Source organism: Trichechus manatus, unplaced genomic scaffold (genome assembly GCF_000243295.1).
Source record: "Trichechus manatus latirostris isolate Lorelei unplaced genomic scaffold, TriManLat1.0 scaffold00003, whole genome shotgun sequence".
In the NCBI taxonomy this organism is placed as follows: Eukaryota; Metazoa; Chordata; class Mammalia; order Sirenia; family Trichechidae; genus Trichechus; species Trichechus manatus.
In genome coordinates this window covers 8037015-8050097 of record NW_004443939.1, presented here as the reverse complement: position 1 = coordinate 8050097, position 13083 = coordinate 8037015, and the positions used below count along the sequence as shown (strand labels likewise).

Sequence of the window (13083 nt, the reverse complement as noted above, 5' to 3'; positions counted from 1 at the left end):
GAATAACTCAATTAATATGCTTGATCTAATTACCTTTATAAAAACCTATAGCCTATAATTAGATAACAGCTATTCTTTTCAGTAATAAATAGGACATTTACAACTACTGACAAAGCTAGTTCATAACAAGTCTCAACCAATGTCAAATAACTAATATTATGCAAGCAAATCTCTGATTATAACTGAAATAGGTCAGAAAATACAAATATTTGTAAAATATTATTATGGAAATTAAAAAATTTGTTTCTAAATAAACCTTGGATAAAAGAGAAATCATATTGGAAACTATAAAAATTAGTTTTGGACAACAAAAATTCAACCTAAAAAAAAAAATTGTGGGATGTAAGTAAAGGAGTACTCAAAAGGAAATTGATGGACTTAAATTCTTATTTTAGAAAAAAAGAAAGGTTAAAAATTAATGAACTCTGCAACTGGCTAAAGATTATTAGAGGAAAAAAGGGACAATAAGCCAAAATAAAAAGGTAAGGTAATATAAAGATGAGACCAAAAATTAATTAGGCAGAAAAAGGATACAGTAGAGAAGAACAAGAAATTTCAAAAACTAATTCTTCGAAAAGATGAATGAACAAAAAATTATTCTCAAGACTGAACGAGAAAAAGAAAGATAAAAGTAAAAATGAACAATATTCAGAATGAAAGAGATCTGAAGAGGATGGAGCAGAGATAATAAAAATTAAGAAAATACATGAACAACTTTATGCCAACAAAAACATAAACTTTGGTAAAAATCACCACCTTCCCAGAAAAGAGTCAATGACCAAAACTGACAACAGAAAAAACAGAATACCTGAATGGTTCATTAACTGTTAAAGACCTGAATCAGTCTTTAAAATTTTCCCACATAGACAACACAAGCCCAGAATGGCTTTTTAGGCTGGTTTGACCAAATATTTAAAGTATTAATCATTACCGTTTTACACAAACTCTTTCAGAGAACTGGAAAGAAGAAATACACCTATCTACTTTAGCAGTCATCTAGTATAAAGAAAGCCAGATAAGAAGAGTACATAAATGGAAAATTTCAGGCCAATCTGACCATAACCACAGATGCAAAATATCCTAAAAAAAAATAATACCAGCAATAGGATTAAAAGGTAACATATTTTGACCAAATTAAATTTAATCCAAGGATTTAAGACTGGTTCAGCATTAGGAACTCTATTAATGTATTTTACCACATTAAGGGACTCAAGAAAAAAAAAAAAAAACACACACACACATACATGCATATATAAATAATTATTTCACTGAATTCATATAATACATTTGATAAAATTCAATGCCACTCATGGTAAAAATTCTTAGCAAAATAGGACTAAAAGGGATCATGTCCTTAAAAAAAAAAATTGATACCATATATCATATTCAATGGTAAAATATGGAAAACATTTCCTTAAATATCAGGAAAAAGACAAGAATGTTAGCTATCTTTTTTATTAAACGTAGTAATAAAACAAGAAAAAGAAATACTGGAAGGGGAAAATAAAACAATTTTTATTCAAAATTATTATTATCTATACAGAAAATCCAAAAATAAAAATCTATAGACATAGTATTAGAATTTGAGATTCATATTCTTATATGCACAAAAACACTAGAAAGCACTATCTAGAAAATTTAATAAGGTTATCTTTGTGTGGTGGTTTTATGAGGGATTTTTTAAATTATTATTCCAGCATTTTAGTTTTCCCAATGTGCTACACTGGGACGATTAAACAGTATAGAAGATTAAGAGAATAAAGTTACAAAACGTCAAGTCAATACGTAAAAGTCCATTTTAATTCTACATACCAGCAATAAACAGAAAATGCAATTTAAAAATATATCATTAATATTATAGTAACAAAACATATAAGGGTATCCAGAAATAAATCAAACAAAAGATTTAAAATACCTCTGAAGAAAATTACAAAAATTTATTATAGAAAGTAAAAGCATTCAATAAATGGAAAGATATGCCATGTTAATGGTTAGGAGGCCTCAATATCATAAATTTGTTAATTTTTTCCCCAATTAATCTATAGATATAACGCAATTCCAAACAAAATCCACGGAGAGTTTTTTAATGGAATTTGACAAGCGAATTTTAAAATTTAGGTACAAATGAAAAAACATGCAAATAGGCAAGACGCTTTTTAAAGAAAAAGAAATATATAAGGGACTTGCTCTATCAGAAAACAAGATTTATTAGAAAACGTTAATAATTGTGGTAGTGCAGAATCTGTACTAGGATAGCTAAATCAATAAAATGGGACAAAAAGAGAGCCAGAAACAGGCTCCTCCGAATAACCTAAGATATAACAGAGGGTACATGATCTATCAGTGGGTAAAGAAGAGTCTATTTCAAAATGGTAGTACAATTGGTCATCCTTAAGGGAAAAAAATAAAAGATAATCCCTAGCTGACACCATATCCTAAAATAAGTTTTAGATCAATTAATTCTACTAAAATAGAGGTGGAAAAACGGTAATGGGTGATTAATTCTGATTAACAGTAAGGAAAGTTTTCTCAGTAGACATGACCTTTGACCTTTGACCTGGCCCTCTATACCATTTTTGTACCTATGCTTTACTAGGCTTCTGGCCTTCATTCTGGCCAGAACAGTTATATTCAGGGAAGGAAATATTGTATATAAAGTACTTCTAACTCGACACTTATTTAAAAAACTGCTTTTAATTACAGCTCAGACATGCAAAAGTGAATCAAATGTATTTTTAAAAGGTTCAAGTTACCTTTTCTTTTTTTTCATGGTCGTCTTGGTTTTGGTTACTGACGATTTTGCTGATCTTATTATGCACACCAGGAATGATCTATCACCACAAAAAAGGAGGGGACAGGGAAAGAAAGAAAGGAAGATGTTTCAATGCTATAATCATTACCATTCATAAAATATTTTTAAGGCAATCAAAGTATCAATTAATTCTGTGACTTCATCTAAAAAGTAAACAGAAGTACAATTTAAGGCAAAAAATTGTTGTTAGTTGCCATCGAGTTGGCTCTGACTCACAGCAACCTTATGTATAATAGAACAAAAGGTTGTCCTGTCCTGTGCTATCTTCATAGTTGTTAGTATGCTGAGTACATTGAAGACAAACAATACAACTTAGGAAATTTGACAAGCTGTTGTTTGATGCCATCGAGTTGGTTCCAAATTTGACAAGCTGTTGTTTGGTGCCATCAAGTTGGTTCCAACTCATAGCGATCCTATGTACAAGAGAACGAAACCCTGCCTGGTCCTGTGCCATGCTCACAATCATTGTTATGCTTGAGCCCATTGTTGCAGTCACTGGGTCAATCCATCTTGTTGAGGGTTTTCCTGTCTTTCACTGACTCCCTACTTTACCCAGCATGATGTCCTACTCCAGGGACTGGTCCCTCCTGATAACATGTCCAAAGTATGTGAGACAAAGTCTCACCATCTTTGCTTATAATGAGCATTCTGGCTGTACTTCTTCCAAGACAGACCCGTTTGTTGTTCTGGCAGTCCATTGTATATTCAATATTCTTCACCAACACCATCATTCAAAGGCATCAATTCTTCAAGTCTTCCTTATTCATTCTCCAGCTTTCACATGCACATGAGGCAATTGAAAACACCATGGCTTGGCTCAGCTGCACCCCAGTCCCCAAAGTGACTAATAAACTTTGGTCTCTAGCATAGGTTACATTTTGACTCAATTCTTTTTGTGAAACTATCTATGAAACATCTTAGTAAAATATAAAATTTTTAGAGCTTTTATAGGTTCCTCAAATGGCTAACACAAATAATCTCGGTATAAAATCTGATGATAGAACTGAACATTTAAAAAAATAAATAAATCTCCCTTCTCAGAAAATTGAAGGAACTGTCTAAAGTCAATTAAAAAATAAAACAAAACACTTTTCACTAAACGAAATATAAGATTAAATTTTCTTCATTTTCAATATAAAGTCTAAATAAATTAATTTTGGAATTGATAAGAACATCTCAAAAATGTTTCATTTTAGGAAAAAAGAATAATACATTAACATATATTCAGCGTTTTCTATATGATCAGACAATGTGCTAGTGCTGAATATTTATTTTCCTACTTAATACACACGATAATCGAAGTTGGAGGTCAAAAACTAGAGTGAGTCTACAGGCATGTGCTTTTGTTCTGAAGAATCTTAAAACAAAACAAAAACAAAAATTTGCCCACACAGGGCCTATTTGTTTCCCATGGAGAGAACCAGCTGAGTAGCTGAATTGCTTTGGGAAGGAACAGAATGTCAGTTGCCATTCTTAATGTTTGCAGTGTTTATTTTTCAAATAACTGAGAAATATATACCTCCACATGTACTGTTAGCAAAATTTGAAAGACAAAAGACTCACCAAGAAGACTATGTCTTTAAGAAAAATAGAGAAAACACATTTGTTGTGGAATCATATATGATTAATATGCAAAATGTGTCTGTGAGAAAAATTTAAATGCCACTATGAAACAATGGTATTAAAAAAGTATAACTTGAATATAGGAAAAAAGAAAACATTGCATGATAAACTTAATGAGCTGAAGAAATGAACCCAATTTCAAAAGAGCTTTCTTTGAATATGAAAAACTACATGATGTTACTTGAAATGCAGTTATGTTATTAAGTGGAAAAAATTACCTGGCATAAAATCTATAGAGGAGTACAGTATAAATCATGAGTCTTGCACTCAAATAAGCATTTTCCAAGTACATCTAACTGGATATACACATTTCCCTAGCATGATAAAAACACCATTGAGAAATTCAGAAAAAGCTTAAAAAGTGAATGTATTTAAAATGCTCCTAAAGCAGCTGATAAAATCACAGATATTAACATCACCACTCAATTCATGGTGTTTTTGAGAATTTTTATGTGATCGAGGCACTTTTAGGCATGGGGCCTTTGATGGGCATAATATAAGAAATGACTGCTTCTTGGGTTTTAAGGAAAATCTCAAAATCTGCCTAAACTGATTAAGAAATGAGTAAGCAGTGCCGACATTTACTGTTCCTGAAATGACTAGCAGTACTTGCAACAATGTCAGCTAAAGACAGCAACATTTTGCAAAGGTATGAACTTGATTCCTTTCATTGCTTCATTCAACAGGAATCACTTTATGCTAAAAACAAAGGTTAAAAATAGAAACAGTCAAGGACATAGTCATGAACTTAATATGCTCACTTGGCTAGAATCACAGACAGCTTAATGCTTGATGAACCAAATGCAAACTGTGGAATCTGTTATACTACAAAGAGAAGTGGTTTGAGATGGCATGATGCTGAAGAGATTTTTTTATTTTAACAGTTAAAAGAAATCGAACTGTTTAAGTCATTCAAGTAAAAATTTCCACTTCAGTTCACCCGCCAAGGCTAGATTAAAAGCTTGGTCTTTTTGGTTGACTTTATAACGAATTTAAATGCTTTGAATACTTCTCAGCAAGGGCATTGACAGGTGGCCACATAAATGTATAATTTAATTGGCTCATTGTAACTCAAAATTATTTCTTTGGAAGTATCATTTGGCAAGGAATAATCTGGCCAATTTTACTAAAGAATTCAGTTTCCAGAAATAAAAGCGATGGGCGGAACTACATTCTCAATATTATAAGAGTTAAAGATTGGGTTCCAAAATGTTCTTGAATTTCAAATTGTATAAAAATGAAAGAACTTTATTCTGTTCACCTCTCTCAATTTGTCTTGAGGGTGTAAATATAATGCTAAAACTGGAAGACGCTGAACTGCAATGTGTTCAACAAAGCAGTTTCCCCAGTGGTGTGGCTGCGACAGGTTACACGAATGCCAAATATCACATCTATGCTCCTGCCGTTGGGGCCGCCAACCATCTGTTTGCCCGTTTGCCGTATAAATATTATTTTCTATTTGCCATTATATACAGAAGGTTGGAAACCAGTGCATTACTGTATTGAAAAGCAAACATTTTTTAAATGTGCAAAGTTTTTCTACTGTTCAGAAGCACCAATGTTTTAAACAGCTGTCTCCCATTAAAAATGAAGAAAAATAAATATTACTTCCAGTTACAGGATTTAAGGGTGAAGTTTCTGCTGCTTATTGTAATATAAAATACACATACTGCCTGCCACTGACATCTTGCTATCAGAGTTCCAATTCCATAACAAGGTAGTAATTAATTACAGAAGAAAATTTTTATGATTAAATACTACTATTTTTTCATTTGCAATCTTCAACAGTACGTATGTTTGCATTGTTACATACTTTAATAAACATATAGAACACTATATTTGATAGTACCTCTAGAATGCTTTTACATCTAACCCTCTTTACGTTGCCCCCAGTTAGCAAAGCTACTAAATAGGGAATAAAGGATTTGAAAATGGATGTACTTGACCTCACAGCCTTTGACTTAAACAAATGCATACTATTGCGACTGGAACTTTACTAGGAGGTCAAAACAGGAGGGGAAAAAAAAGGGAAACTGAAGTTAATATCTAAATTTTTCTGAAGCTAATAATTTTTCCAAGTAATAGTATAACTTGGAGAACAATGAAAATATTTAGAAAAATACTTAGAGGCAACAGCTTGGTCCACAGGTAGAGAAAATGTTTTAGAACTTTTGGAGAATATGAACTACAACTTACTCTTGGAGTAGGTGACAAGCTCTGTACAACAAATACCACGGGGTTTCCCGCATTCTTAATGGCCTCAACTGCTTCTTTGTGTGAGGCATTCTGCAAATCTACTCCAGACACCTGAAACACAGAAGTAATTTATTTCAATTAGAAAGGCACTAGATATTGTGGGTAGGTTAATTCAAAGTTCCTGTGTATTATCTAGTATGAGAACAGCTAAAGTCTAATGATTAGACCAAAGCTAGAAAAAAATAAAATTGACCCATAAAGAGGTTTGCTGTTTTAATAGAACATGTTTTAGGAAAATAATGTTGAACCTTCAGGAGAAGTAAGACAAATATGCTCAATCACAACAGTCCTAATTAAACATAATTATCCAAAGTAGGTAGCTGAGTTAGTAACAGAACCTTAAGAGGCTTCTGAGCTCGTAATTTCCCCTCTGCCACTAACACAGTACATAACTCTGAATGGGGTTGGGGGAATCTCTCTGGACTCCTATCTTCTCTCAGTTAAGTTGAGAAGCATGATATGTTAAGCAAATTGCCCATTATCATAATTGAGTAGTTAAACATTTATTGAATTATGTTCAAAAAAAGAAGTACCAAAACCAAAACACCAAACCTGTTGCCATCAAGTCGATTCCAGCTCATAGCGACCCTACAGGACAGAGTAGAAACTGCCACATAGTGTTTCCAAGAAGCGGCTGGTGGGTTTGAACTACAGACTTTTTGATTAGCAGCCAAGCTCTTAAATTAAGTTCAAAAAAAGAAGTACCAAAGGAATAAAAGGTTATCTTGCTAAAAGTGTTCTGTGTTCAAATAAATATGGGGTAAGTATAAATTGATTGCTTATAGAAATCTCAGAGAATAAAACTTGCTAACATGCCCACACATCCAAGAGCATTATGTGTTTACCAAATGTATTTAACAGAACAAATTTTTCAAACTCATAATGTAACAAAGCCTTGGTAAATGCTACAGTGCCTTATGTTCAATGGATTGCTGTAAGGGGGACAAAGAAATACGAAGATAAGTGGAGAGGGATGTAGGATCAAGTGAGGTTTTTATTATTTTTAAGATGGGAGCTATTACAGCATATAATGACACAGAAGAGAGGAAAAATGGATGAAGGTGAGAGCAAGCACAAAGGCAGGAGCAATATCCTCAGGCAGTCAAGAGGGAAAGATTTCTGTCACGCAAGTTAGAGACATGATTCTGGACACACACACAAATAGTTCATTTGCTGCTACAGGAGGAAAGTCAGATTACTTGCTAACAGACGCAGTTAGAAAAGAGATTTGAGACGTAGTGGAAGCAAGGGAAGCTCTCTTTTGAGTGCCTCTATTTTCTCAATGAGACAAGAAATAAGGACTATAAACTGAGATTAAGACCCAGGAAAGAGGTATTGAAGGTTTGAAATGTTGCCTACTAATAGTGGGAGAATAAAACGACAAAGGAAATATTACAACACTGCAGGGAAGAACTAAAAACCCATGTGAAGGGTGCTCACGAATATAAAATGAGACCAAAAATCATAGCTGGTTATCCTCTCCAGTCATGTTTAAAGAAAAAAAAAATCGTTGCCATCAAGTCGATTCCAACTCACAGTGACCCTAGAGGACAGAGTAGAACTGCACCATAGGGTCTCCAAGGAGCAGCTGGTGGATTCGAGCTGCCAACCTTTTGGTTAGCAACTGACCTCTTAAACACTGTACCACCAGAGCTCCGACAGCCTTGTTAAAAACCTGGAATATGCAGAGTTGCATGTAACTAGGGCGTGGTTTTCCCCATCAAGTTTAGTGAAAGGAAAGAGGACCACAGGAGTCCACTATCTGCCTCATTCCATACAGAGCCCTTTGTTAAATAGTTTTTTTTTTTTTTTAAGTCAGCTAAGGTTTTATTGTTTTATTTGCTGCCCCCCAACTTGAGAAATTCATAAAACTGTATATTTAATGTACAAACCTAACTAAATAAAGTATGCCACTTGTACTCAGACACACCTAATACACTAAAGAGTTCTGCCTAAATATTTCACTATCTTACAGTGTACTTCAAACAGGAACAGTATTTCAACATCATTTACCTCAAGTATTTTATCTCCAGTTTTAAGAGCTTTTGTTTTTCCTGCTGGACTGTCTTCTAAAACTTGTTTGATAAATATACCTTTAAGCTCCTCTCCATTCTTTAGGCGTTTTATAACAGTTTGTCCACCAACAATACTGATTCCAAGAGACACATCAGGTTCTCTAAAAATCTCAACACTATAAAAAGAAAAAAAAAAACAAAATTCATTCACAATCAATTTAATTTGTTGGACTATCACTGCAAATATTCAATTTGTACTATAGCCTTGTTACCCATGTATTATATAAATACATTTTATAAATATAGTTATAAAAATGTCATGTAAATCTTACAAGTTCCAAAACTATAAGATGCTATCAATAATTCATAACATATGTGAAAGTTTAAATTCTGAAAAATCTAAATCAATAATCAATAAATAGAACTCTTCATATTCAGAGAAGATTTAGCTAGGCTTTCATGCTCCTACCTCCTATCACAATATATTTTCTGTGATTAGTACATTCACTGCACATCTGTAATTAGGAAAGAATGGACTGAGAAAATAAATGGATTAAAAAAAAAAAACAAGAAAGCCACATTTTGGTAAAAAGCATAGACTTTCAGAATAAAATGAATTTGCGCCTGAGAGACTTACTGCCCAGGATGTGCTTTTTTCAGTCCACACGTTTAACCCTGTGATTCTTTAAGCAGAGAATGGATTCTATTTGGTCCTAAGGCTAGGTTTTCTTTTATTCCGACCTCCACGTCATTTTTATGGGGGGGGGGAGGGGGAAGGGCAACTATGGAATGAAACTTGTCCTGCAAAATACTATGGATTCTGCTCAAATTGCATTCCTTGGTTCGCACAAATGGCTAAGTCCTTGATTACTACCTGTAAGGTTGACAGTCGGAACTTGTCTCAGAGGACAGACTTGGCCATCTGCTTCCAAACACTCAACTCTTGAAAACCAATTGGAGCACCTCTACTATGCATACATGAGGTTGCTGTGACTCAAAGGCCATGGTTTTTTTTTTTAATTGTGCTTTAAGTGAAAGTATACAGTTCAAGTCAGTTTCTCATAAAAAAAATTTAAACACACATTGCTATGTGACTATAGCTGCTCTTCCTATAACGTGAGGGCACGCTCCTCCTTTCCACCCCAGATTTCCCATGTCCATTCAACCAGCTCCTGACACTTTTTGCCTTCTCATCTCGCCTCCAGACAAGACCTGCCCATTTAGTCTCATGTATCTACTTGAGCTAAGAAGCACTTTCTTCACAAGTATCATTTTACGTCCCATAGTCCAGTTAAATCTTTGTCTGAACAGTTGGCTTCGGAACGGTTTCAGTTCTGGGCTAACGGAGAGTCTGGGGGCCATTTCTTCCGGGGTCGCTCCAGTCTCAGTCAGACCATTAAGTCTGGTCTTTTTACTAGAAGTTCAGTTCTGCACCCCACTTTTCTCCTGCTCAGTCAAGGATTCTCTGTTGTGTTCCCCGTCAGGGTGGTCATTGGTGGTAGCTGGGCACCATCTAGTTCTTCTGGTCTCAGGCTGATGGAGTCTCTGTTTTATGTGGTCCCTTTTGTGTCATGTGATAATATTTTCCTTGTGTCTTTGGTGTTCTTCATTCTCCTTTGCTCCAGGTGGGTTGGGACCAAGTGATGTATCTTAGATGGCCACTCACTAGCTTTTAAGACCCTAGACACCACTCACCAAAGTGGGACGCAGAACATTTTCTTAAACTTTGTTATGACAATTGACCTAGATGTCCCTTGAAACAATGGTCCCCAGATCCCCGGCCCGGCTACTCTGTCCCTCAAAGTGTTTGGTTGTATTCAGGAAACATCTTAGCTTTTGGTTTAGTCCAGTTGTGCTGACTTCCACTGTATTGTGTGTTGTCCTTACCTTCACATAAGATAATTATTATCTAATACCTAGTTAGTGAATACCCATCTCCCTCACTCCCCACTCTAGTAACTATCAAAAGAATGTTTTCCTCTGTGTTTAAACCTTTTCTTAAGTTCTTACAATAGTGGTCTCATACAATATTTGTTCTTCTGTGACTGATGAATTTCACTCAGCATAATGCCTTCCAGATTCGTCCATGTTATGAGATGTTTCGCAGATTCATCGTTGCTCTTTCTGGTTGCATAGTACTTTATTGTGTAAAAACACCCTAATTTGTCTACACATTCGTCCGTTGACAGGCATCTAGGTTGCTTCTATCTTTTTGCTATTGTGATCAGTGCTGCAATGACCACAGGTATGCATGTATCTATTCGTGTGATGTCTCTTATTTCTCTAGGATATATTCCAAGGAGTGAGACTGCTGGATCGTATGGTACTTCTATTTTTAGCTTTTTAAGAAAGCACTAAATCGATTTCCAAAGTGGTTGTACCATTTTACATTCCCACCAGCAGCAAATAAGTGTTCCAGTCTCTCCACAACCTCTCCAGCATTTATTATTTTGTGTTTTTTGGATTAATGCTAGCCTTGTTGGAGTGAGATGGTATCTCATTGTAGTTTTGATTTGCATTTCTCTAATGGCTAATGATCGTGAGCACTTCCTCATGTGTCTGGTAGCTGCCTGAATGTCTTCTTTTGTGAAGTGCCTGTTCACATCCTTTGCCCATTTTTTAATTGGGTTATTTGTCTTTTTGTTATTGAGGTTTTGCAGTATCTTACAGATTTTAAAGATTAGACATCGATCAGATTTGTCAAAGCCAAAATTTTTTTCCCAATCTGTAGGTTGTCTTTTTACTCTTTTGGTGAAGTCTTTTCAGGAGCATAAGTGTTCGATTTTTAGGAGCTCCCATTTATCTAGTCTCTCTTCTGGTGTTTGTGTGTGGTTAGTAATGTTTCGTATCTGTTTATGCCACGTATTAGGGCTCCTAGCATTGTCCTTATTTTTTTTTCCATGATCTTTATCATTTTAGATTTTATATTTAGGTATTTGATCCATTTTGAGTTAGTTTTTGTGCACAGTGTGCGGTATGGGTCTTGTTTCATTTTTTTGCAGATGGATATCCAATTATGCCAGCACAATTTGTTAAAGAGACTATCTTTTTCCAAACTAATAGACTTTGGGCCTTTGTCAAATACCAGCTGCTCACAGGTGGATGAATTTACTTCTGGAAAATCAATTCTGTTCCATTGGTCTATATACCTGTTGTTGTACCACTACCAGGCTGTTTTGATTATTGTGGCAGTATAATAGGTTCTAAAATCAGGTAGTGTGCAGCCTCCCACTTTGTTCTTCTTCCTCAGTAATGCTTTACTTATTCGGGGCCTCTTCCCTTTCCATATGAATTTGGTGATTTGTTTCTCCATCTCATTAAAAAATGCCATTAGAATTTGGATTGGGATTGCATTGTATCTGTACATCTCTTTGGGTAGAATAGACATTTTCACAGTGTTGAGTCCTTCCTATCCATGAGCAAGGTATGTTTTTCCACTTACGCAGGTCTCTTGTGGTTTCTTGCAGTAGTGCTGTGTAGTTTTCTTTGTATAGGTCTTTTACGTCTCTAGTTAGATTTATTCCTAAGTACTTTACCTTCTTGGGGGCTATTGTAAATGGTATTGATTTGGTGATTTCCTCTTTGAATTTCTCTTTGTTGGTGTAGAGGAATCCAACTGACTTTTGTATGTTTATCTTGTATCCTGATACTTTGCTAAAATTTTCTATTAGTTCCAGTAGTTTCCTTGTGGTTTTTGTGGGGTTTTCTGTGTATAAGATCATATCATCTGCAAACAGAGATACTTTTACCTTTTCCTTAGCAGTCTGGATGCCCTTTATTTCTTTTCTACCCTAATTGCTATGGCTAGGGGCTCTAGCACAATGTTGAATAAGAGTAGTGATAAAGCACATCTTTGTCTGGTTCCCTGTCTCAACAGAAATGCTTTCAGACCCTCTCCATTTAGGATGATGTTGGCTGTTGGCTTTGTATATATGCCCTTTATTATGCTGAGGAATATCCCTTCTATTCCTATTTTGCTGAGAGTTTTTATCATGAATAGGTGTTGGACTTTGTCAAATGTCTTTTCTGCATCAATTGATAAGACCAAGTATCTTTTGTTTTATTTATGTGATGGATTACATTGATTGTTTTTCTAACGTTGAACCTTCCCTGCACATCTGGGATGAATCCCACTTGGTCATGGTGAATTATTTTTTTTTATATGTTGTTGAATTCTATTGGCTAGAATTTTGTTAAGGATTTTTGCATCTATGTTCATGAGGGATACTGGTCTTTAATTTTCTTTTTTTTTTGTGGTTCCTTTATCTGGTTTTGTTATCAGGGTTATGCTGGCTTCATAGAATGAGTTTGGGAGTATTCCATCCTTTCCTATGCTCTGAAATACCTTTAGTAGTAGTGGTGTTAACTCTTCTCTGA

General features: G+C 34.8%; 1 protein-coding gene across 1 annotated transcript in view; it reads right to left on the bottom strand.

Moving 5' to 3' along the window:
• The window catches only part of PATJ (PATJ crumbs cell polarity complex component), a 431680-nt gene that overhangs the window by 231573 nt on the left and 187024 nt on the right, over positions 1-13083 (bottom strand). The window contains exons 24-26 of the mRNA XM_023730369.1: positions 8705-8882; positions 6632-6742; positions 2754-2831 (exon numbers count right to left, since the gene is read on the bottom strand). Of these exons, the coding sequence (XP_023586137.1) occupies positions 2754-2831; positions 6632-6742; positions 8705-8882 (367 nt within the window). The remainder of the gene's footprint in view (positions 1-2753; positions 2832-6631; positions 6743-8704; positions 8883-13083) is intronic.